The sequence below is a fragment of the Sus scrofa genome, chromosome 3, assembly GCF_054392235.1.
Source record: "Sus scrofa isolate SSC_HxYL_T2T_F1_AM1 chromosome 3, Sscrofa_HxYL_maternal_Yorkshire_Landrace_v2.0, whole genome shotgun sequence".
Taxonomy (NCBI): domain Eukaryota; kingdom Metazoa; phylum Chordata; class Mammalia; order Artiodactyla; family Suidae; genus Sus; species Sus scrofa.
Genome location: NC_139385.1, coordinates 11,339,924 through 11,364,572, shown reverse-complemented (window position 1 = coordinate 11,364,572; position 24,649 = coordinate 11,339,924). Strand labels below are relative to the sequence as shown.

Genomic DNA, 24,649 nt, shown 5'->3' with positions numbered 1-24,649 from the left:
TACCCTCTTCCCTAGACAGCTCTGGACCCCACGAAAGCCTCCTAACTATCCCTTAACAGCTGGACACAGACATCCTGGGACAAGGAAGGAGCCGGAACACCCTCGTACCCGCTCCTCCCTGCTCCCCAGGCTGCACAGGCCAGGAAAAGTGAGGGTGAGGAGGGCAGGGGGGCAGAAGGGAACACGGAACTTCATTCCTGGGACTGAACTCCAGGCTCTCTGGCCTGAACTGGGTCCCCTGGTCCAGCCCCTCCTTGTAGAAAGAATTACCCTGAGGCTCAGAGAGGCAAGGGCCTTGCCCAAGGCCACACAGCAGAAATGGGTATTCGAACCCTTGGCAGGAGCCTGCCTCTCAGCCCCAGGCTCTAATGTGCTTTAGACTCAGAAAAGGAAGGGACGAGGTCAGTCTGCTCGTGGTTACTCACGAAAGGGCAAAGCTCGTGGTTACATCACGAGCATGATGTGTTTCGTGTGTGTCTGGTTCCTGGGCCCCCCACAGGGCCTCCCGTGCAAATGGTGCTCAGAAAGCCTGCGGACTTGTACCTCAAGGTCTGGAGGCTGCCCACACCCCACACTCCCGGCCAGACCAGGAATTACACAGGTAAGGAGTCATCCTTTTCCTCCTCTGCTCCAGAGGCTGATGGGCTCGCCAAGCACAGGTCAGGACAGCAGGCAAGCAGACACAGCCATGACCTATCAGAGCTCCCTGTGTTTCTGGGCCTTCCCATTCACAGCCAGTAGAGGGGCCACAGGGGCAACGGCTCCCACCAGCATCCTCCTTTCACCCATGGCCAAGGAGCCCAGGGTGCCAGGCCTGGCTGGATGCTGTCTCAGGGCTGGAAGGACAGAGCTTCTGGGGGATGGGGAAGCCACAGGACTCCAAGGCCAGGCTCCCGTGCAAAGCCAAGGAGGTGGGTTCTTCCTCTGGGGCACTGGCCACCCAGAGCCTGGGCAGCCAGGAGGCAGTGCTAAGTGAGGGGCAGGGGGCTCCCTCTCTGCTGTGACCCGGGCTCTTGGGAGCTTTGCTGGATTAATGACCACAGTGATCACGCCCATTAATTAATGCTCTGAGCTAAGAGAGGGCCATATGGTAGCTCACTGGACCCTCGCAGTTAATCCTGCGGAGTGATTCTGTTATCCGTTCTCAGATGAGGAAACTGAGCCTTCTATCAGGCGCTTGACCCAGGCCCCCAGGAAGGAGGCAGCTGAGCCAAGCTCCAGCCAAAGACCTCTGGCTCTTGGTGCAGCGCGCTTTCACTCATCCAACCAACCTGCTATGCCAAGCCCCGAACTAACTCCAACCACCCCAATCTTTTTTGTTTTTTAATATATATTTTCTTTTATGGCCACCCCATGGTATATGGAGCTCCCAGCCAGAGTTCAGATCTAAGCCACCATTTCAACCTAAGCCACAGCTGTGGCAATGCCAGATCCTTAACCCACTGTGCCAGGCCGGGGATCAAACCCATGTCCCAGGGCTCCCAAGAGGCTGCCAATCCTGTTGCAGCACAGTGGGGTACTCCCAACCACCCCAATATTGGACTCCCCCGCCTGGACCGGTTTCCCAGACCCTGGCCAAACCCCGCAGGTCCCTACAAGCCGGGAACAATCTGGTCTTGTCCTCCTTGCAGACGGACGTCCCCTTCCATTTCTTGCTTAGAGAAGAAGCCCACACAGGACCCTAAATATCCCACAGCGGCTGGGGGGCAGGCCCTGGAGCCCCACCTGCCCCCTGTCGTGGGGCCACCATGCAATGACAGACACACAGCGCCAGGGACAGCGCTTGAGTCATACAAGCAAACAACCAGCGCTGATTGTTCTCACTGTGATGAGAATGACTGATACTTGAACTAAGGGAGTAGACAAAGTTTTAAACCACAAAAGGCCCGGGGGGTAGAAGGCCTTCCAGGCAGGTTCTGGTGATCTTGGGAAGTAACTGCCCCCTAGTAAAATGAGGGAGAGGCTGAGGCCCATGCGGTTGGCATAAAACACCACGTGTGATGTTGGCTCCTGCAGACCTTGTCCTGCTGCTCCCTGCGCTTAAGCCAAGCTCCTAGTTCCCGGTTCTCAATGAGGAGAATCTTGTTACAAGAAGCTACTTCTAGAGTCACTCTAGTAGGGGACTAGGAACCCCAGAAGATCAGGCAGACCCCTTCCTTTAAAAAAGAAACTGCTTGGGAGCTCCCATGGCAGCTCACTGTTGGTAACAAACCAGACGAGTATCCATAAGAATGTGGGTTCGATACCTGGCTCCACTCAGTGGAGGTGTTGTCGTGAGCTGTGGTGTAGGTCACAGACTCAGCTTGGATCCTACATTGCTGTGGCATAGACCGCTAGCTGTAGCTCCAATTCAACCCCTAGCCTGGGAACTTCCACATGCTGTGGGTATGGTCCTAAAAAGAAAAAAAAAAAAAAAAAAAAAAAAAAAAAAGCTGCTCCAAAAAGCAGCCACAGCAAGAGGAAGCCACCACTTAGATGGCACTCCAGCCATCAGTCCCTCATAACGCTGCCAAGTAGCCCTGGGTCCTGCTAACAAGGGATCAAGGTTATTATCGTTAAAACAGCAGCTGCCCTTCCTCAAGTGCTGACTGCGTGCCCTCCATGGGCTGGTACTCTTGCTACATGATCACCTCATCCTGCAGATTAGAAAACGTGAACAAAGTTACCCGGGCAGGAGTCGGGCCCTGCTGGTCTGGCTTCGAGCCTCCCTCCTGACGGCTCCCTTGTAGGGCAGGCCCGGCAGGTGCCCAGCGGGCATCAGGGCCCATCCCATCTCTGTTTCCAGAACATTTCCCTGGGCCAAGGGGCTCTGCGACGGCTGCTTGCCGAGCGGCCGTGGCGCAGGGAAGAGCTTGTCCCTACGTGTCCTCTTTGCTTAGATCCCAGATAAGGGTCCCAGGTCGAAGGGGACCCGGCATGGCTATTCTTGGCAAGAAGCCGCCACCCAGCTGTCCTTCCAGCTGTCTCGGCCCAGGCAGACCCTCAGGTAATCTCCTTTCTCCCCACCCCGTCCCTTCCAGGGGTCACAGGCCCAGGGACCAGTTGTTTCAACAGCTGCTAAAATCCAGGTCACGAGCCTGGCAGCCACGCTGGGGTGTTCCACTTCATTTTTCCTCTTTGGTGCCCCAGCCTCACAGGCACAAACTGTCATCAGATTCCCCGACTCACCCTGGGAAGCTTTCAGCGCCTAAGCTTGGGAAGGGGCAGCAACCGCAACAGAGCCCCCTACCCTCCATTAGTAATGCACTGGCTGCGCCTGGCCAGGCCCCTCCCCATACCTGGGCCTCAGTTTCCCCACGGGACCACAAAGGGCTGGGTCAGAAACTGCTAGGGTCCTGACGCCGACAGAGGAGCTGACGTGTCCTCAGAGCTAGGAGATCTGGCTGACGGCTGAACCTCCAGGGCAGGCTCTGAAAGCTCCCCACCCCCCCCACCCCCCCACCCCCCGCCTCATTCTCACAGGCCAGCGGTGGCCCCAAGAAACCAAAGGGCAGCGACAGGGTTAAGCCTCAGGCCAGCAGCTGATCCTTCCGCAGACACCAGGCACAAGGGAACTGACTGCTGGTTTCCACTTCAAAGTAGAACTTTGATGGAAGAGCTAAAGGATGTGGTGTGGAGAGGGAGCAGCTGGTGGCCTGGCCCAAGGGGGTGCGGGGCTGCTGGGGGTGGGGTGTCCAGACTAGAACACATCCTCTCCTGCTTCCGCAAGGACCTAGGTCCCGCCCTGCCCAGGGAATCCAGGACAGGGATATGTCATACCTGCCGAGTCTCAGCCACCAGGGCCCACAGTCACTGAGCACCCATGTGAAATGCAGGCCCAGCAAGGGGTCGGGGGGACAACAGGACCAAAGCGACAAGGGCCTGGTCTCCTGCCTGGCAGGAAGGACCAAGGAATATGGGGATCCAGGGCTGGGGAGGGGGCTCATTGTGAATGGAGGTGGAAGCACCTCCCAGAACCTCTGCCCCAAGAGTCACATAGCTCGATCCATTGCCTCCTCAGAAAAGCTTTCCCTGATTGCTTCCTCCAAAAATCCACCCTTGGGAGTTCCCGTTGTGGCTCAGTGGGTTAAGAACCTGACTAGTATCCATGAGGATGCAGGTTCGATCCCTGGTCTCACACAGAGGGTTAAGGATCCAGCGTTTGCCACAAGCTGCTGCATAGGTTGCAGACGTGGCTCGCATCTGGCGTCACAGCGACTGTGGCGTAGGTAGGCAGCTGCAGCTCTGACTCAACCCCTAACCTGGGAATTTCCATATGCCACGGGTGCGGTCGTAAAAAGAAAAAAAAATTTTTTTATTTTTTTTTTTTTACTTTTTGCCTTTTCTTTAGCTGCTCCTGCAGCACATGGAGGTTCCCAGGCTAGGGGTCTAATGAGAGCTGTAGCCGATGGCCTACGCCAGAGCCACAGCAATGCCAGATTCAAGCCTCATCTGCGACCTACACCACAGCTCACTGCAATGCCAGATCCTTAACCCACTGAGCGAGGCCAGGGATCGAACCCGCAACCTCATGGTTCTTAGTCAGATTCATTAACCACTGAGCCACAACAGGAACTCCTATACAGACTTTTTTTTCACATGATCCTCCATCATGCTCCATCGCAAGTGACTGGATACAGTTCCCTGTGCTATACAGCAGGATCTCATTGCTTATCCACTCCAAATGCAATAGTTTGCATCTATTAGCCCCAAATTCCCAGTCCATCCCACTCCCTCCCCCTTCCCCTCGGCAACCACAAGTCTGTTCTCAAAGTCCATGAGTTTCTTTTCGAAAGGTTCATTTGTGCCGTATATTAGATTCCAGACATAAGTGATAACATATGGCATTTGTCTTTCTCTTTGACTTACTTCACTTTGTTTGAGAGTGTCTAGTTCCATCCATCCATTTCTCTCTATATTTAAATGTTTATTACACACATCACTCTTATCCACTGCAGAAAAAAAAATGTAAAACGTAGTAACTGATTTCTCAAAAAAAAAAAAAAATTAAGCGCCTATAACTGCATCATATAAACCTCATCATAGATAACATCTCAGCGTGTGTTTTCCAGGCTTTATGCAACACACATATGTGTGTGTGTGTGTGTGTGTGTGTGTGTGTGTGTTACTTACAAGTCAAAAACACAAGCCAGGCCGTATTTGGATATTACTCGGTCCACTGCTCTTCTTGCAGTGGGTATTTTTCCATCAGCAGCGTCTTGGAAGTGGTTCTGTATCTTTTCCTTTTTTCTTCTTCTTTTTTTTTTTTCTTTTTTTTTGTCTTTTTAGGGCCACACCCATGGCATATGGAGGGTCCCAGGCTAGGGGTCTAATCAGAGCTGTAGCTGCCAGCCTATGCCACAGCCATAGCCACGCCAGATTCGATCCAAGCCGCTTCTGCAACCTACACCACAGCTCACGGCAACGCTGGATCCTTAACCCACTGAGCGAGGCCAGGGATCGAACCTGCAATCTCATGGCTCCTAGTCGGATTCGTTAACCACTGAGCTACGATGGGAACTCCATGGTTCTGTATCTTGACTTAGACTACTCTGCTTCCCAGGCCTCTCTGACCCTCATCTCCCCACCCCTCCCTGATGTGGAAACTGCTCCTGCAAGGATGCCAGGGCCTCCTCGCTGCCCTGCAGTGGGGCCCTTCCTGGCCTTGCGGTGCCCAGCCCTGCTGTCCACCCTCCTCTCAAAGCTCCCCACTCCTGTGACGGGACCGGGGCCTCTCTGTCTCCTTCACCCTGGCCCGCCTTGGTGGTCCTCTGAAGTGGCCACTCCTCTCTCTGCCTATAGTCCAGCCATGGTGCTCTGGGAAAGACTCAACAACTAGCTCTCCCAGAGAAAATAATATCAGTAATAATGATCCTGATTTCATAGCCTTTGCCAATTTCCATAGTGTAAATTCTCCCACCACGGTCCATCTCAGGCTAGCAGCATGACGTCCCTGAACAAAGAGTCGGGAAGAGATTATATATAGTAGTTCCGCCACAGAGTAAATCACCTCAAAGACACAGATGCTATAAAATCTTACTGGTAGCAAATGGCAGTATTTTACCAGTAGTAAAAGAGCAGAAGTATTAGTGGTATTAACACCACTAGGAGGGCTACTAGAAGTCATGAGTTTTGAATATTTATTACCTATGTTTTTATTTTATTTTATCTTATTTTATTATTATTTTTTTTTTTGGTCTTTTTGCTATTTCTGGGGCCACACCCGTGGCATATGGAGTTTCCCAGGCTAGGGGTCGAATCGGAGCTGTAGCCACTAGCCTACGACAGAGCCACAGCAACGCGGGATCTGAGCCGTGTCTGCAACCTACACCACAGCTCACGGCAACGCCGGATTGTCAACCCACTGAGCAAGGGCAGGGACTGAATCCGCAACCTCATGGTTCCTAGTCGGATTCGTTAACCACTGCGCCACGACAGGAACTCCTATTACCTATGTTTTTAATAGACTGTCCTTAATTGTAAGTGGACACAGTCTGATTGTTTAAGTAATGGCTGTGTTTAATATCTGGCCTGCAAAATTCCTGACAATTTCGCAACTGGTCTTGGAAACCAGCGCCCACACACCCCCGGCCCTATCCCGGCCCACACGGGGACAGTGGCCTATCTGAGGTCCTTATGCATTTTCTACAGACCCCGTGAGTGAGAGACAGGAGGAGAAGACAGGAAGTGACCAAGCCCCTGACCGTCTCCGACCACAGGGAGCAGGCAGGGAGGGGGGCCAGCAAGGCAGGAAAAATGTCCCTCTTCTCTGGTCACTACCTGGGAACCCTCATCTACTCTGCACCCCCCTGCAATCATAAAGCCCTCTCCAGAACACTGCTTATAGGCTGCTGTAGCTCTGCTTTTTAAAAAGCCATTCATTAATTCTCCTTGTAAAAGATCCAAACAACACAGGAAGATGTAGGATGAGTTTGGGCCCCGATTATTCTCCCCAGTCCAGATGTCTTCCTTGGCCGCCGGGCCTGCTCTTCCAGCAGCTGCCTCCCCCTGGATGTCCCCCAGGATTTCACACAAACTTTCTGAATCCAAGCGAGCCCACCTTGGGAGTTCCCGCTGAGGCACAGAGGGTTAAGAATCCCACCGTAGCAGCTCAGGTTGCTGCAGAGGCACAGGTTCAATCCCCAGCCCGGAACAGTGGGTTAAAGGATCAGCATTGCTGCAGCTGCAGCTCAGATTCAATCCCTGGCCAGGGAACTGCCACATGCCATGCGTGCAGCCATTAAAAAAAAAAAAAAAAAAAAAAAAAAAAAGTGACCGCACCTTTAAGAGCTCCTCCTCCACCCTTCCCATCTCCAGAGTGCCGCCCCCTCACCCAGTTACTCGGGCCTGGGTCCCTCATTGCCCACCCCCCACCCCCGAATCCAGTGATTCATCAAGATCCAGCAATTTCACAGAAGAAATGCCCTAACTCCACACCTCCCTCCAGGGTCTCGGAGACCCCTCCGGAGATCAGGCCCTTGAGATTCCACATACTGCCCAACAAAGGGGCTTCCAGAAGGGTCTCCCAGGCTCCGTGTCCAGGGCCCTGCTGCAGGCCCTCCTCCAGAGCACTCAGACTGAGCCCCCGAAGGCAGACCCAACCACGTCACCACTCTCCCGGAGTCATTTTAACTCTCTACATGGGGATCCCTTTTTAGGCTAATCCTTGGCTTGTACGAGGAGCCCGTGTTACGTGTATAACAAAATGAATAACACATTATAAAAACAGACTACAATATTTCTAAAAGAAAACTGAAAAAATGGGATCACCATCTTTGGCCCGTTTCCCAAGGAAATGATTGTGAAAGAAAAAAACTGACCCACTGTCCTGTCGTTCATGAAACAAACAAAACGTGGGTCTAGGTGCCCCCCAAATAGGGGGCAGTTATATAAATTACAGTCAAATCTTCCAGATTATTAAGTAATCTTTAAAAATAATCCTTGTAGATAAAATGGGAACGCGTTTATCATGTGATGCTTGGTGAGAAAGGGTTCAAGGGTATCTCCAACGCACGGGGGCGGGGGAGCAGAATGGGGATAGGGAACAGGATAAAAAGGAATCAATTAAAAAAACAAAGAAAGGGAGTTCCCGTGGCGGCGCAATGGAAACAAATCCAACTAGTAACCATGAAGATATAGGTTCGATCCCTGGCCTCCGTCCGTGGGTTAAGGATCTGGTGTTGCCATGAGCTGTAGGGTAGGTTGCAGATGCGGTTCGGATCCCACATTGCTATGGCTGTGGTGTAGTTCTGATTAGACCCCTAGCCTGGGACCCTCCATAAGCCCTGGGTGTGGCCCTAAAAAGCAAAAAATAAAAAATATAAAACAAATAAATTAAAATAAAAAAGATTAAAAAACACAAGAAGAGCCTTGCAGGGACCCACAGTGATAAAGGATGTGAAACCAGGAGCAGGATGAAGTCGGCCCTTGGTTCCTTGAAGAGGCAGGCAGTTCTTTAAATGTTCTAAAGACATGGTTCCGCAGGGTGTTAATAGGTATCATGAACACAAAATCTTAACCTCCAAATTCAAACAAAAGTCAGAAACAGACGCTTAAGCAAAGTTAAGGTTACGTTGCCGCAGGACTTGTCAGAACCTTTAATGTGCAAATGAGCAGTAGGACAACTTAGGAAGGACTATAAATAAGATGACTACATGATTCACTATCCAAAACCAAACACTGTGGAGAAAAAGGAGGTGCTACTAATATAGGATCATGCCAAGACCACAGGCAAAAACTAGGGGTGTTGCAGGCAGTACAGAGTCATCCTGACCTAAAGTACAGCATTTTCCTCTGTCACCTAAGGAGACCCTGCCTGCCCATCAGACCGGCTCCATCACCCTTCCCTGGCACTGCCCCTCCATGGAGCTCCACTCTTCCTCTTTCTGCACAGCCTACCTCCCAGGCTGCCAGGGTACCCAGAACACAAGCCCTGGGAGGCGGGGTCCACAGGGATCCCCTTTTCACCCTCAGAACCCTGGAACAGGACTGAAATGCAGCCTGGCCACAACCCAGACCTCCCCTCCTGGTGGCCCCAAAACAACATACACAAGTGCCCCACAAGCCCCAGAGCAGCTTTCTGCTCTAAGACCCCTGCTGTCCCAGCAGGTGCTCAATGCAGAGGTCATTAAAGGAAGGGACAGGGTCTCTAGAGCATTCCTCCAGGAATCCAGCTTTCCGCCACGAGCCCCCAGCCCCATCCACCCTGCAGTCGGTCCCTGAACTGCACCCTGCCCATAGGGTCTCCGGGGAGACCCTTCCCAGCCCATCCTGCCTAAGGCAGCCCCACCGCCCCCAGTGGCCACCATAGCCCCAGCATCCCCCCTGCTATGCTGTCTCCAGCCATCCACCACCACCAGCCCCCGCCCCCCCAGGGAAGGACCCTGAACCAGCCTGCTGGGGGTGGGCCCCAGCCCCAAGGCCTGCTCGGCGTCCTTCCTGAGCCAAAGAGAACTCAGAAGCCCCCTTCTCTTCCCCCTACTCCTGAAAAGGGGACAGAGCCCCCACCCAGCAGACTCAGCTGGGGCCCTGGGGAGAAAAAGACACGGGAGGCTTACCCTGGAAAGAACAGAGCCAGCTCCCCATGGAGAAGCCCTGCTCCGGCCACGCCGGCCACGCCAGCCACGGCAGGCAGGCGCTGGCAGGCGGGCCCCGGCTCCCCCCAATCCCCAATCGATGCTAGGCGACGTCAGGAGCATTAGGAGGCTGCCCTGCCCCCCGCCCATCCGCACAGCCCAACCTCAGAAAAGCTCAGCTCGGCTTCCCCATCCTGATGCCATTAAAAAGTTTAGGATGTGGTTAGGGGAGGAGAGCCGGAGAGCTGACCTTGAAGGGAGTGAGGGCTGCCTGGGGCCAGGGCTGGCGCTGCAGGCGCAAGGGCTGGCGCTGGTTCTGGCTCTTTCCAGGTTTGCACAACATCTGGGACAAGTGACTTAAAATGGGGATCGTGCCACCTGCCCTCTCAGGGAGCATGGGGACCAAAGTGAAAGATGGGAACATCAGGGGGTGGAATGGAGAGGAGTCAGTGTCCAGAACCAGAGGGCAGCTGAAAAGCTCTGTGGGCCCCATCCCAGGCACGTCGGGCTGGCTCTTATGTCCAGAGCACCCATGGGTTGTGGGGGCATCTGGGCCCAGCTCAATAAGCCAGACTGAAAGGATCTGGGACCTCGTGTGGGCCCTTTACAGGAGGTGGAACCTGTCCCAAGTGGCCCGCTCCTGTCTGAAAGGGACTCCCGCGTACCCTTGTCCTTGACCTCCTGTGTCTTAGGTACCCGGCCCATGGAAAAGCCCAGGCACATTAGGGGATAGTTGTGACCTTCCTCATGAGAACAGACCGCTCCTCCCACCCTGCTCTCCTGTCCAGGGTCTAAAGAGAGTGTGGGACTGGACTTGGGACCCAAGCCACCTCACCCAGGCTGCTGGAGGCCAGGAGGTACCAGCAGCCTGAGCCAGCTGTAGACTGAGCCAGCATGAGTCTCAACTCCAGCCCTGCCACACTCTGGCCCTGTAACTCTGGGCAACTCAGCTGAGAGACCCCAAGCCTCAATTTTGTCATCTTTAAAATGGATAGGAATTCCCTGGTGACTCAGTGGGTTAAGGATCCAAGGTTGTCACTGCTATGGTGTGGGTTCCATCCCTGGCCTGGGAACTTTTGCATGCTGCTGGCACAGCCATGAAATTTTTTGTGTGTGTTTTTGCCTTTTTTTGGGGGGAGGGTATATCTGCAGCATATGGAAGTTCCCAGGCTAGGGGCTGAATTGGAGCTGCAGCTGCCAGCCTACACCACTGGTACAGCAACACCAGATCTGAGCTGCATCTGCGTCCTACAGCACAGCCTGCAGAAACACTAGATCCCTAACCCACTGAGTGAGGCCAGGGATCGAACCTGCATCCTCATGCATACTAGATGGGTTCTTAACCTGCTGAGCCACAATGGGAACTCCTAATACTTTTTAAATTAAAAATAAATTGGAGTTCCCATTGTGGCGCAGTGGTTAACGAATCCGACTAAGAACCATGAGGTTGTGGGTTCGATCCCTGGCCTTGCTCAGTGGGTTAAGGATCCGGCGTTGCCGTGAGCTGTGGTGTAGGTTGCAAACGTGGCTTAGATCCCGCGTTGCTGTGGCTCTGGCATAGGCCGGTGCCTGCAGCTCCAATTGGATCCCTAGCCTGGGAACCTCCATATGCCGCGGAAGCGGCCCCAGAAAAGGCAAAAAGACAAAAAATTTTAAAAAAATTAAAAATAAATAAATAAATAAAATGGATAGAAAAGTAGTTATCTCACCAGGTTTTCTGGTTTGTTTTTTGGTTTTTGGCTGCCCCCACAGCATATGGAGCTCCCAGGCCAGGGATCAGATCCAAGCCACAGTCATGCATGAACTCAGCTGCAGCTATGGCAATGCTGGATTCTTAAACCACTGTGCCGGGCCGGGGATCAAACCTGCGTCTCAGCGCTCCCAAGATGCTGCCCATCCTGCTGCACTACAGTGGGAGCTCCTCTCCCTGGGTTGGTTATTAGTGAGAAAGAAATGTGGTAAGACACCTGTAGAAGAGCTGACTTGTGACACAGCAAGTGTCAAACATCGTCCCCCCTAGATGGGACGTCTCGGACTGGACCACAGTGTGAGGGACAGCAGAGGGGAGAGGCCCTCTAAGGACACACCTGTCCCAGTGGGGGGCAAGGACGAAGGGACCTTGACAATGGCGTGTGGTCTGTCCCTTCTCTCAGTAGCCCCTGAGCCCTCCTCAGGCCACTGTGGCCAGCTCTTCTTGTCCCAAGAAGGACAGCCACGGCCTGGCCTGGCCTGCCCCGACCCAAGGCTCAGAAGCACACCCAAGGAGAGGGCTAAGGGCTCCTGTGCCCAGCCTGCGGGCCCCTCTCCGCCACAACTGCCCGGCAGCACTGGACCTGCCCAACCCTGCAGGCTGCTCCTGACCCAGAGGGCGGCCCGCACCCCAGCAGCAGTCCTGGCCAGCCAGTCTGGGGGCCTGAACTCCCTCTCTTCTTCCTCAGGCCCAGGAAGAGATTCCCAACCCCCAGGCATCCCGGGGCATAGACCTCCAACCCCCTTCCAGCCCCCAGCCCGTGCCCCCCCAGCCCAGTCACAGCACTCACCGGCCCTCGAGGGGCGCTCTAGCCACAGAGGTTTCAAACTTTGGACCTTTGCAGCCACCACGGCCTCTGCCCGATGCCCTCCCTCTGACCTCAGCTCGGTGGGCCCCTACTTGTCACTCAGATCGTCACACCCGTGTCACCAGCTGAGCAAGACCCTCCCTGACCACCTAAGCCTGATCTGAAGCAGCCCCCTGGGGGGTGGGGGGCTCCAGCCCATCTGGCTGGGCTGCCCTTGACCCTGTGGCCCCTCTCAGGCCCTTGCCCACTGGTGGATCCCAGACGGCTTTCCTGTGTACCTGTTCTGGCCACCTCGAGGCCACCTCCTGGTATGAGATATCCCACGGCCCCCAGCTGTGCTGCTCCCTGTGTGTCACTGTTCTGGGCACTAACACAGGCCCAGTGGGGGCGGGGAGGGGGTGGGTGGGCATCAGTCCAGGCCTGGCCCTTGGCAGACCCTCTACCCGGAGACTGAGCTCATGCTTTGGGAGGCAGCCACTGTCCCGATTCCCAGAGCAGACTCAAGCTTATTACTGCCCCCTCCAACCACCGCCAGGCTCCAGCCCCTGCCAGACCCTCTCTTGGCGCCCAGTCCCCACCCGCCTCCCATGGGGGTGGGCTCCTCTGGCCCCTCAGGGAGCAGACAGCCAGTTCCATGGGTGGGTGTCGGCCAAAAGGAGGGAGAGGAGGCCACCCTCCCCCCTGCTGCTTCCACACATCCTTCCTCTGCTGAGACTCTTGTTACAGGCCTGGAGCAGAGGAACAAACACAGCTCTGGGCAGCAGCAATCTCCCTCCCTGTCTCACAGGGGTCTGCGGCTGGGCCAGCTGCCCCCGGCTCTCTGTTCCCTCCCAGAGCCCGGAGGTCTATCTCCCTCTGACCTGCGAAGGCAGCAGGTGCCAGAGCAGGAAGGAGGGCGGCGCCAAGCACAGCTGCAGCCTTGTGTGGCCGAAGGGCCGTGGGCATGGCTCTGGGATCTGTCGGGCATCCGTGCAGTGGCACCACCTCCCTCTGGAACAAGCCCTGCACGGCTGGCGGCCCGGACAGTCAGACCACCCAGCCCCCACCCTCCGCAGCTCCCAGACCACCATACAGGGTGACCAGGAGGCAACCGGCAGGCCCCACAGCGTGGCCCACCCCCTTCCTGGGAGGGACCGTGATGTAGCCATTCAAAATGATGGCCAAACGACACTGCCCTGGCACAGGGGCACTCCCCAGAGGACGCAACACAATGTGAAGCGGTAAGACCCCAATCTGGATACAACCCATAATTCAGCTGCTTGGAACAACACGAACGAAAGGGAAAAAACCAGGAGGAAATATATCACAGCGGTGGCTGCGATTAGGCTAAAGGGAGGGTAAGAGGAGTTCTTCTTCTTCTCTCTCTCTCTCTTTTTTTTTTTTTTTTTTTTTTTTTTGCTGCAACAGCAATATGTGGAAGTTCTCAGGCCAGCGGATCAAACCCACATCATAGCAGTGACCTGAGCCACAGCCAATGCCAGGTCCTTAACCCATGGAGCCACCAGGGAACTCTGGGAGTTTCTTCTTTTAACACACTATTTTTCTGCAGTGAGACTGTGGACGGATGACAGGAAAAGAAATTACTCTCTAATGAGTCTTGTACCTGCAGGCACTTCACATTTATTAACTCGCTTGATTCCATCAGAGAAATGTTATTATCCCATGTGTGGCTCAGAGAGGGTGAGTGATGGTCACACAGCAGGGGCAGGGTTAGGAGGAGTGTTAGAACTGGATCCAGCCAGAGCTCAGGCCCCTCTTGATCAGAGGAAAGAATCCAGATGGTGCTACAGGGCTCTCTCCAGCAGAGAGGGGGGTCAGAGCCAGGGTCGGGCCAGGCTGCAGCCCTGCGCCAGCCAGTAGGCTACACAGCTCCTGCCAGCACCAGACCAGGCTCAGCCCACTGCGGCACCTCTGCCCAGGCTTGTCCTCCAGGTCCCACAGGGCCTCCTCATCTCCACACTTATCTTCCTGTCACGCTCAAGGCTGCGCTCACCCACACTGCCTCCAGGAAGCCTTCCTTGCAGCCCACTCGTGGTGGGAAGCCCCTGCCCTTCCACAGCCCTGGCAGGGAGGGCACACATCCTTGCCTGGGCGACCACAGGCCTCCTCACCGGCCTCGCCAGCCCTGCTCTGAACCCTACAACCCAGTCTCCACCCGGTGGTTTGAGGGATGCCAGCAACACCCAGACATACTCTGCCAACATCCTCCATCCGCTTCTTTCTTTCCTTTCTTCTTTTTTTTTTTTTAATTTTTAGGGCCACACCCATGGCATGTGAAAGTTCCCAGGCTAGGCGTCCAATTGGAGCTACAGCTGCCAGCCTACACCATAGCCACGGCAATGCCAGATCCAAGCTTCATCTGCAATGTACACCACAGCTCATGGCAATGCCGGATCCTTAACCCACTGAGGGAGGCCAGGGATCGAACCCACGTCCTCATGGATACTAACTGGGTTCATTACTGCTGAGCCACGACGGGAACTCCGTCTCTGGCCTGGGTTCTGATCAGGCTCAGCAATGCCTCCCATAAGGAAAGGCGAACCTGCCACCCTAGAAGGCGAGTCTGGGCCTGCACTGGGCAGGGCTGTCCTGGGGCCACATGACTCATCTCCCCCACCTTTTCATGCCAGTTGTCTGGCTTTGCCAGGGACCTGGTTCTGCCAACGGCTCGAGCCTTTGGCCAAAACTTCCCTTGGCCCCACCCACGGCCCGGACTGCTGCCCAGAGTGGCCTGTGGCTACTTTTGTCTCTCCAAACTTCTGTGCCAATCAGATGAGATGGACCCTGCCTCACCCTGCTGGCAGAAGGTTCATCAAAGCAGAGATTTGCACCAAAGAGGTTCATCGCAGCATTATTTACCCAAGTGAAAAATAAGAAACAGTGGCGATATTCAACTGCAGAGAAGGAGGAAGAAAAATTTTCCAGTTCCTTCGATCATACTCCTTTTCACTGAAATCTTTCCAGTCACATGCCAGTGTTACTGGGACAGAAGTGAAACGACCTGTACAACCCCACACTGTCCCCACCCCGCTCACCCCATCTCACCAGCACATCTCTCACTGGCCATGTTCCAGCGGCACGCACGTCCCCCCACTTCCTTCTGCTCACCAATCTCCCTCTGCCACTGAGCCTTTGCACATGCTGTTCCCTCTGCCTGGAATACCCTTCCCTCCTCCTCTAGTAAACTGTCACCCTCAGACCTCAGTTCACACGTCCCCTCCTCAGGGAAGGTTTTGCTGGCCTCCCAGACTGGGAGAGGCCCCAGTCAAAGGATCTCACAACACTCAGCAGCCCCCACCACACTGGTAGTCCCCCGAGGGCCAAGACCACCATCCAATTCTGCTCAGAATGAGAGCTCCGGCAGTGAGGACCGTGTCAACAGTGCAGGCCCTTAATTTCTATTTGTTGAATGAACAGAATATTTTATAGTCATTAAAAATAAAGGACATGTGAGGTTTTTAATCACATGAAAAGGAGTTCCCACAGTGGTGCCGTGGGTTAAGAACCCAATACAGCAGCTCAGGTTACTGCAGAGGTACGGGTTCGAGCCCCGGGCCCAGTGCAGCGGCTCCAAGGATCCAGCGTGGCTGCACCTGCGTTTGCAGTGTAGGTTGCAGCTGTGGCTCAGACTCAGTCCCTGGCCTGGGAATTTCTATACGCCGCGGGCGCAGCCATAGAAGACAAATGACATGAAAAAATCCACTTGATCATATTAAAAGGAAAAAAGGAGAATTTCAATCTGTATATGCGGCACGACTACAAATAGATAAGAAATACAGTGAAAGGATATAAACCGAAATAGTAATAGTTACCTCTAGGGAAGAGTATCAGCAATGTTACTCCTGCATCAAACCTCCCAAATATTACACCAGAAAAAGCCAATCCCCGACAGCTGTTCTCAACACATCCGCTTTCAGGGCTGGAGCCTCCAGCCAGAGCGCCTGGTCTCATTCCTGCCCCGCGGGCACCCTCCACCCACCAGCAGGCGGACCAGAGGTGACACATGTGAGGTCAAAGACGTGGGTCTGGGTGGCAGACAAGAAAGCTGACAGGAAGGTGGGGACAACCTCGGGCTCTGAAAGGGAATGAGTGGGGGAGGGAGGCTGGCAGAGGCTGGAGTTTGAATCAGGCTGTGTTTTCCCGGCGGAGTGACGCGGGCAAGGTGCCATGCCTTCCCGGGCCTCCATTTCCTCATCCCTAAGCAGAGCCAACAGTGGTACCCGCCTCCCGGAGCTGGAGGAGCATGAAAAGGAACCACGCACATCGAGCTCGCACCAGTGCCCGGCGCACGTTAACTTCCAAAGGGATGTGGTCAGACATCGAGAAGAACTTCTGGGAAACGCTGGCCTCTAGGCTGGCCACAGAGCAGCCCAAGTGCCCTCAGTTCTTCCAGAAGAAGCATGACCCCCGCCCCTTCACCCCTCGCCCTGCGCACCTTCCTTGGAGCCGGTGGCCGTGGTGGCGGCGGCAGAGGCCGAGGTGGAGCCAGTGGACGTCCGGCCCATGGGGCTTGAGTGCTTCCCCCCACGGCCGGGGGGCTTCAGGCCGCTGGGCTTCTGCATGGTGGGGCCACTTGGTGGGCAGAGAAGGGTCCGTGCAGGTCACGTGCTTTCTGCCATTGTCACTCACCTGCGGGCACAGAACAGGAGTGGTCGCACAGGAGGAGAGCACCCCAGACCCTGTGAGGCCAAGACCATCTTCTAGGTGGGGAAACCGAGGTACAAAGCAGTGGCCACCGGTGTGGGCTCAGCGTGGTGGTGGCACTGCCAGGACCCGTGTCCCGGAAAGCCGGACTCTGGGTAGGGCACACTCTTCCTCCCACATCCTGGGCCCAGGAGGTAAGAATCAGCAGCAAACCCAGTAGGGCTTCTGCGGCACTGCCTGTGCTAATCCCGCAACCCCGCAGCCCCACAGCGGGCACACGTGGCTCTCATCAACAGAACACAGGCAGCAGATTCTGACATAGACCGGTGAGCCACTGGGTCACTTTCCAGTGGACCCCAGACCCTCCAGGACCAGCTGACAGCTCACGCCCTCTTGATGCAGGCTGGACAGAGCAGCGCCTAATTTAATCAGCAGCTCACTCTTCCACCTCACGTCCCAGGCCACACTCCAGCCCTTGGACTCACCTTCCGGCACCCACCACCTCCTCCCAGGTGTGGCAAGCTTACACCTGCCTCGATCCCCACTGGGGTGGACTTGCCATGCCCTCTGTCTGCCCTTCCACCATCACAGCTCCCTGTTTTCATGACTAAGCAGAGAAGGGTACGATGCATGTGGCATCTGGGACACTGGCGTGTGACAAAGGGGACTCCTGAAAAGGGAAGCCCCCTGGTCTCCATGGTGATCAGCTCAGAACCCCAGGTGACAGCAAGATGGGACTGGCTGCAGGACAGGGAGAGGCAGGCAGGACAGGCCCACCTCGCCCTGCCCCTCCCCATAGTCCTATGGGCACACCCTCTCTGGCACTAGATGCCCAGGGAGGGCTCACCGGAGGCCAGGCTGTGTCCTGCCCGAGAGCCCAGGCACGATGCTTCCTCTGCCTTGGGAAGCCCACTGTCCAGTGGGGAGCAGGGAGGCAGAGCACCACGGACAGATGGAAGACTCTGGGAGAAAGTGCCACCCCCTTGGGACCTTGGAGAAATCAATGCCTGCTGGGCATTCAAATCTGATGCAGTAGATGCCACACTCTGCCTGTCCAGCCATATCCTTATTCTACCCTTGGCCACAGAATGTTAGTCCTTTTTAAAGAACACTCCTTTCGACTCTTGAGCCAAATGATTTACATGAGCTGACCCATAACCCCCACACCTGGAGTGGACATGTGACCCAGGCCTGGCCAGAGCCCTGTGGTTAGCTGAAGGAGGATGGTGTGACCCAGGGAGCACCGGGGCCTAGACTCTGGCTGAAACCTTTAGGAAGAAGTGCTCCTCTTGCTCTGGGGCTGCCTGGGTGTGGGCAGGAAGCCAGGAGCTGCAGGCCCATCCCAGTTACCACACGGGCGAGCCTGCCAGGGGACGACGCCAACCAGAGAAAGCAGAGCTGAGTCCCTGGATTTGGAGGGCCTGGATCCAGCTGAACCTGAAGCTGGTCACTTGAGCCCTTCGTTTACATTAGCCAATAAATCCTTACACACATACACACACACACGGGCACTGTTCTTTTTGTCTAAATCTCTTTAAGGGACACTGTTACTTGCAACCAATGAAGCTCTGACTCATACAGAAGCCAACCCACAATGTTCACAGCAGGAATATGAGAAGTGTCCCCCACCTGGCTGTCAGGTCGGCAAGATGAGACAGCAACACTAATGTCCATCCTGGCACAGCCACAGAAAGGATCAGCTCCTCACACAGGGCAGCTAAGCACAAGAGCCAAGGAAAACGAGCTCCTGCAAGGCACAGAGTAGTGGCACCTACACGCCCAGGTGAGCTGATGGGAGTATGAGACATGCCTGCCAGCCTTGACCTGGCCCCCAGAGCCCGCCCAATCTAGCATTCTAATCCCCTGATCAACTCCCTGATACCCTAGGAACCCTAGGTTTCAGGGAGTCACTTGCTATCGGGCTTGGGTCAAGCTGCAAATCATACATCTAATAAAAGTCATATACTTGCCAACACATAAAGGACTCTTACAACTTACTAATAAGACCTAATTTTAAAAAATGAACAAAAGATCTGGATACCCATTTCACCAATGAAGACATGCAAATAGCAATAAGCACATGACGAGAGGACCAGCGTCATCTGGCAGGAGGGCACTGGGGATGAAAACCACAATGTGATACCACTTCCCATCAACGGGAGTGGCTAAAATCAGAAAAAGTGACAAAACCAAGTGCTGACAAGGATGTGGAGAGACCGGAACACACAGATTGCTGGTGGAAATGAACAACGGGGCAACCACTTGGGAAAAGAGTTTGACAGTTTCTTAAAAAGCTAAGTATATACCTACCATATGACCCAACCACCCAAGAGAAATAAAGACATATACCCGGGGAGTTCCCGTCGTGGCGCAGTGGTTAATGAATCCGACTAGGAACCATGAGGTTGCGGGTTCAGTCCCTGCCCCTTGCTCAGTGGGTTAATGATCCGGCGTTGCCGTGAGCTGTGGTGTAGGTTGCAGACGCGGCTCGGATCCTGCGTTGCTGTGGCTCTGGTATAGGCCAGTGGCTACAGCTCCGATTGGACCCCTAGCCTGGGAACCTCCATATGCCGCGGGAGCGGCCCAAGAAATAGCAACAACAACAACAACAACAACAACAACAACAACAACAAAAAGACAAAAGACAAAAAAAAAAAAAAAATGATACACTACAGTCAGTCCTCCGGATCTGCAGATGCACAAGCTGCAGATATGGAGGGTTGACTAGCCTCCTTAGCAGCCATAAAGAACCATTGATATAGGAGTTCCCATCGTGGCTCCCATGAGGTGGCAGGTTCCATCCCTGGCTTTGCTCAGTGGGTTAAGGATTCGGCATTGCCGTGAGCTGTGGTGTAGGTTGCAGATGCAGCTTGGATCCCGCGTTGCTGTGGCTCTGGCATAGGCAGGCGGCTACAGCTCCGATTCAACCCCTAGCCTGGGAACCTCCATATGCCACGGGAACAGCCCTAGAAATAGCAAAGAGACCAAAAAAAAAAAAAAACCAAAAAACAAAAAACACTGATATAGGCAACAATATGCATGAACCTCAAAAAAACACTATGCTAAGTGAAAGAAACCAAACACAAAAGACTGTATACTGTTTGATTCCATTTATATGAAATTTCAAAAATATAGGCACAGAAAGCAGATCAGCAGTTGCCAAGAGTTGAGAGCAGGAACTGACTTCAAACAGGCATGAGAGAACTTTCTGGATGGTAGAAATGTTCTAAACCTGGATCGTGGTGATGGTTGCACAGGTATATGCTGATATTAAAAGTCATCGAGGAGTTTCCATTGTGGCTCAGTGGTAATGAACCTGACTAGTATCCATGAGAACTCAGGTTTGATCCCTGGCCTCTCTCAGTAGGTTAAGGAACTGGCGTTGCTGTGGCTGTGGCGTAGGTCAGCAGCTGTCGCTCTGATTCAACCCCCAGGCTGGGAACTTCCATATGCTAAGGGTGTGGTCCTAAAAAGACAATAAAAATAAAAAGTCATGAAACTGTACACTTAAGGTGGGCAAATTTAATGGTATGATATCGAAATTAAACCTCAGCTTTAAAAAAATCTTTAAAAAATAAACTTCCTGGAGTCCTTGCTGTGGCTCAGTGGTTAACAAACCCAATGAATAACCATGAGGTTGCGGGTTCAATCCCCGGCCTTGCTCAAGCATTGCCGTGAGCTGTGGTGTAGGTCGCAGATGCAGTTGGATCCCGAGTGGCTGTGGCTGTGGCTGGCGGCTACAGCTCTGACTGGACCCCTAGCCTGGGAACCTCCACATGCCGTGGGTGTGGCCCTAAAAAGACAAAAGACCAAAAAAAATAAACTTCCTGAAGGCTCCTCATGTAAGTTAGTGCTCTGGCCTTCGGGGCCCCCTGACCAGGGCCCTCCCTCACCCACTCCACACTAAACATACTTACTCACACTAAGCACACTCTAGCCTCAGGGCCCTTGCACATGCTGTTCCCTCTGCCTGGAATGCTTTTCCCTCAAATATCCAGTGTGCTGCTCATCTCCTCCAAGTAACTACTCCCCTGCCCCCTCCTAGGATCGCAGCCCCTCCCCTACCGTCCCCGCTTTGCTTTTCTCTACTGCATGAAGACAGGACCTGGGTCCGTTTTGTTTACTGTGGTCTCCTGAGTCCTGATGGGGCACCTGGTCCCTCCAGTGCTCAATAAATCTCTTGAATGGGGATGCGAGGCCCAGGAGGCTCCCCTCACCTCCTCAGGACCCAGCCCTCAGGGCTGAGTGGCTTAGAGCCATCAGCCCAGCGGGTCCTCTGACCCTTGTCATACAGCCAGTCTGGACTCCTCTGAGACAGGGACCAGGTGTCCCATGTCCCTGCACTGGAAGCGCCTCCGCCAGCCTTGCCGCGGATGACCCCTGTCTCCTCACCCCTGGCCTGATGCTCTCCCACCTCCCAGACTCTGCCCGTGCCTGTCCTCCCATCAGCTTCACCTCACCTACTCCAACCACCTATGGAACACTGAGCCCGAGGCCTCCTCCTCCAGGGAGTCTCCCAGGACCTCTGACCCACAGAGACCTCAGGATCACACATGGAGCCAAGGGCTACTGTGCTCATTTACCTTCGTCTGGCCTCCCGGGAGCGCACGGGCAACCCCGAGGGGGCCAGACTCTCCTCTCCGAGAACCTCGCCCCAGAACAGCACCCGGCACAGAGCCCAAGATCCAGACACCCTAGGAGAGCACATCTGCTGTGGCCCAGAGGACCAAGGCCTTCAAGGCCACACATCCTCAGGGACACTCCCCAGGAGCGGCTTCTGGAGGCTCCCACAATGGCCCTCCTGCCCTTCCAGACCCTGATGAGCCCAGTGTGAAGGAGCTACGTTGTGCCAGGCCTTGCGCCCAGGGCAGGCAGGGGTCGGCTTACAGGCAACACATCGGATGCTCAGGAAAGTCTGGGGAAGGCGCCTGAAGTCACACGCGGCTCAAGCTGGGCGGGAACCAGAGCCGGGACTGGCCCTCTGCCTCCCGGTAACTGCCCGGCCCAGGCCTGGAATAACATTTGTGAGACCCCTGGCCCCTGTGGGGAGCACCCACGCGCCTCACGGACAAAGAAGACCAGAGGGGCTGGCGGGAGAGAAAGCCCGCGGCGCCACCCGGGTCCGGAAGTGGGGGCGGGGCGGGAGAGGCAGGCAGCCCCCCACTCCCCCCCCCACAGAGCTGGGGGAGCCCGGGAAGGGGAGAAGGGAGAGGAAGAGTGAGCAGGAAGAGGGGGAGGAGGCCCCTTTATGACTCAGGCCAGCTCGTGGGACAGAGGAAGTGAGGGGTTTCTTGGAAGAAGCCGGGACACGGGGATAAATTGGCCTCTGGCCACACTCAGCTGATGGGGGAGGCCAGGGAGGAAGCAGATTTGAATCCGATGGGAAGTCCAAGCCCCAGACCCCCCACGAGTGGCTGTGGGACCCTGGCCTGGTGTGAACCTCTGTGTCATCATCTGTCACATGCGAGGAATGCACGGCTGCCATCGGGGGAGCGGGGGAGCGTGGAGGGGCGAGTCTGAGGAGGCCGCCCCGCTGTGCCTGCGCTACGATCTGGTCTCCATTATGTTCTCCGAAGGCCTGGGGTGCACACGCTGCCTCCCCTGGGGCCGGTGGGGGGGGGCAGACCAGGCGGGTGTGAAAGAGGCGCGCGCGGGCCGGTGGCATTCGGACCAAAAGGCCCCCTTTGTGCCGCCCTCAGTTGCCATTTACTGAAGACAAACCCAGCTGCATTTCAGGGTTTCCATTTCAGCTGCTCTGGGGGTGGCGGGCGGCAGCTCTGGGGCGGGGGGGACGAGGCCCAAGAACTTTCCGCCAATCGGCTGCCCAGGGTGCGGCCGCGACGGAAGGGGGAAAGATGCCAAATAGGACAGTGGAAAGCCCGTGTCCTAGTGCCAGCATCACCCAGGAGGCGCCGCAAGCGGGCTCCCAGGACCAGACCTCAGCTCAGAGTCCTCGACCACCAGCCACACCCTGGGCTCTCCCACTGGGGTCCTCCCCTACCCAGGGGTCCCACGTCCCCCCTCCTCCTCCCCGAGCCTGTGACCCAAGTGCTAGGCCATGTGGCAGCTGGAGATGGACTAAGTACTGTCCCTGCCCATTCAATGCAAGCCGCAGGCAGGATTCCCCAACAGTACCATTGGGGGAGCACGGGGCAGGGGCTGGGGGCCAGGATGGGGAAGCTGCAGGGCACAGGTCACCCTGTGCCGGGTCAACCAAACAGCCGAGGGTTTAAAGGACTTAAGACTGAGCAGGGCGGGGGTTCACCCAGTGATCTAGAGGAACCCGGTGGGGGTTGTCTCCCAGTCACCCAGCCTGATGGCTGAGACGACATCAAGCCAAGGATTTGACAGATCAGATGAGCGTCTCAGCCAAAGCGCTCTGGGACAATGTGGTGGGCAGGGTGGGGGCTGCTGCGACAGAGAGGGACTCTATGAGGCCTGAGCTGCAACAGAGGCAGGGCTGGAGGGGACAGAGAGGGGACAGACACTGAGCAGGGAGCAAATAGTGACGGGGCTGGGAGGAGGAGGGGAGGGCCGAGGACGGCAGCAGGCAGGAAACTCTCTCAACCCCAAGAGGGACCTGAGAGGACAGAGGGGCCAGAGTCCAGAGCTCATCTGGGCACACGCTAGGCGTGAAGTGACTGAGGCCTGGGGCACCCGCCCGGCCTGCAGCCTGCAGTGTAAGGGGTGGGAGGGGAAGGAAGAAACGGGCACCGGCCTGAGGGCACCTCAACAACAGACAGCATGAAAGGGCCAGCTTTCGAAGAGAGGATGCTGGCTGGAGAGCCGCCGGGCCTGCCCAGCCATCAGGGAAATGCAAATCCAAGCCACAAGGAGATCCCATTTCCCACCCCATCAGATGGGCACCAAGTCAAAAAGCCAGGTGATACCAAGCGCTGGACAAGGGCTGGTGGGCGCAGGGCAGGCACAGCAGGTGCCTGGAGACCTGGCGGGGGGGGGGCAGGGGCGGGTGTGGCTGGGCCCATGCGGTGCCCATCCACAGTCCTCCGTGCAACAGCTGGCAAGTGGGGTTTGGGGGATGGGAACAGGGCTGGGGCGGGACAACTGGGGTCCTCATTTCTATTTGTCAGATTTCTTTCTTCAAGTCCTGTGGGCTGTACCTGGGAGTTCACTGTGTCCTGTCTATTCCTCTTTTTTGAGTGCCTAAAATATTTCATAATCATTTCTTTCAATTTACTTTTTGGGTCACGCCCATGGCATGTGGAAATTCCCTAGCCGGGGATCGAACCTGAGCCACAGCAGTGACAATGCCAGATACTCAACCACAAGACCACCGGGGAACTCCAAATCATTTTTTAAATTAAAAAAAGTAAAGATAGACACTGGGGAGGGGGAGAGGAAATAGCTCTTCCCCTCCCCATGCACACCCGCCAAGAAGAAGGGGGGGCAGGCCCCAAACAGAGTGAAGTCCGCAGGTGGTGACCACAAGGCCTAGGCTCCTGAAGGTGAGTCCTTGTGTGGGCATGGTGGGAGCTCCTCCAGCCCTGTCCCACCAAGCACCTCAACACTCACACCTGCACTAGAAACCCAGTGCCACCCTAACCGCTAAAACCAGCCGGGGCCCCAACGGCAGGTGTGCCCACTGTCCGCATGAGCCTACTCCCAGCAGGCACCCACTGCCTGTCCTGTCCTGCATGGAAAGGAGGCTCGTTTTGCCCACTCGTGACCGAGGCTCAGGAAGCTTCACTCAGGGGTAAAGTTGGAACCTCCACGAGCGAGCAGAGCAAGGAGCAGGGCTGGGACAGCCCCTCCCTGTGAGTCTGGCCAGCTCACACCAGCTACCCCTAGCGCCTGGGAGCTGGGGAGATGGCTCCTGACTGCCTGTGTCCCCAGCCCCACACTCTGCTCCCACCTGGGCAGTGAGGCCCGTGG

At 55.5% G+C, this 24,649-nt stretch overlaps 1 protein-coding gene and 1 long non-coding RNA gene across 5 annotated transcripts in view; one reads left to right on the top strand and one right to left on the bottom strand.

Annotated features, from left to right (window-relative positions):
- CLIP2 (CAP-Gly domain containing linker protein 2) overlaps window positions 1-24,649 on the bottom strand; it is an 89,348-nt gene that overhangs the window by 48,258 nt on the left and 16,441 nt on the right. For 3 of the 4 annotated variants that reach the window (XM_085016840.1, XM_021086342.2, XM_021086340.2), the window contains exon 2: window positions 16,548-16,741. In XM_085016840.1, the coding sequence (XP_084872966.1) occupies window positions 16,548-16,674 (127 nt within the window). In that variant the 5' untranslated portion in view covers window positions 16,675-16,741. Of the gene's footprint in view, window positions 1-9,536; window positions 9,747-16,547; window positions 16,742-24,649 lie in introns of those variants that run through there. The other variant, XM_085016842.1, reaches the window with a different exon arrangement.
- On the top strand, window positions 14,327-19,353 carry LOC146404393 (uncharacterized). Its single transcript, XR_014840267.1, has 2 exons — window positions 14,327-19,121; window positions 19,282-19,353. It is a non-coding gene; the product is annotated as an uncharacterized LOC146404393 (long non-coding RNA).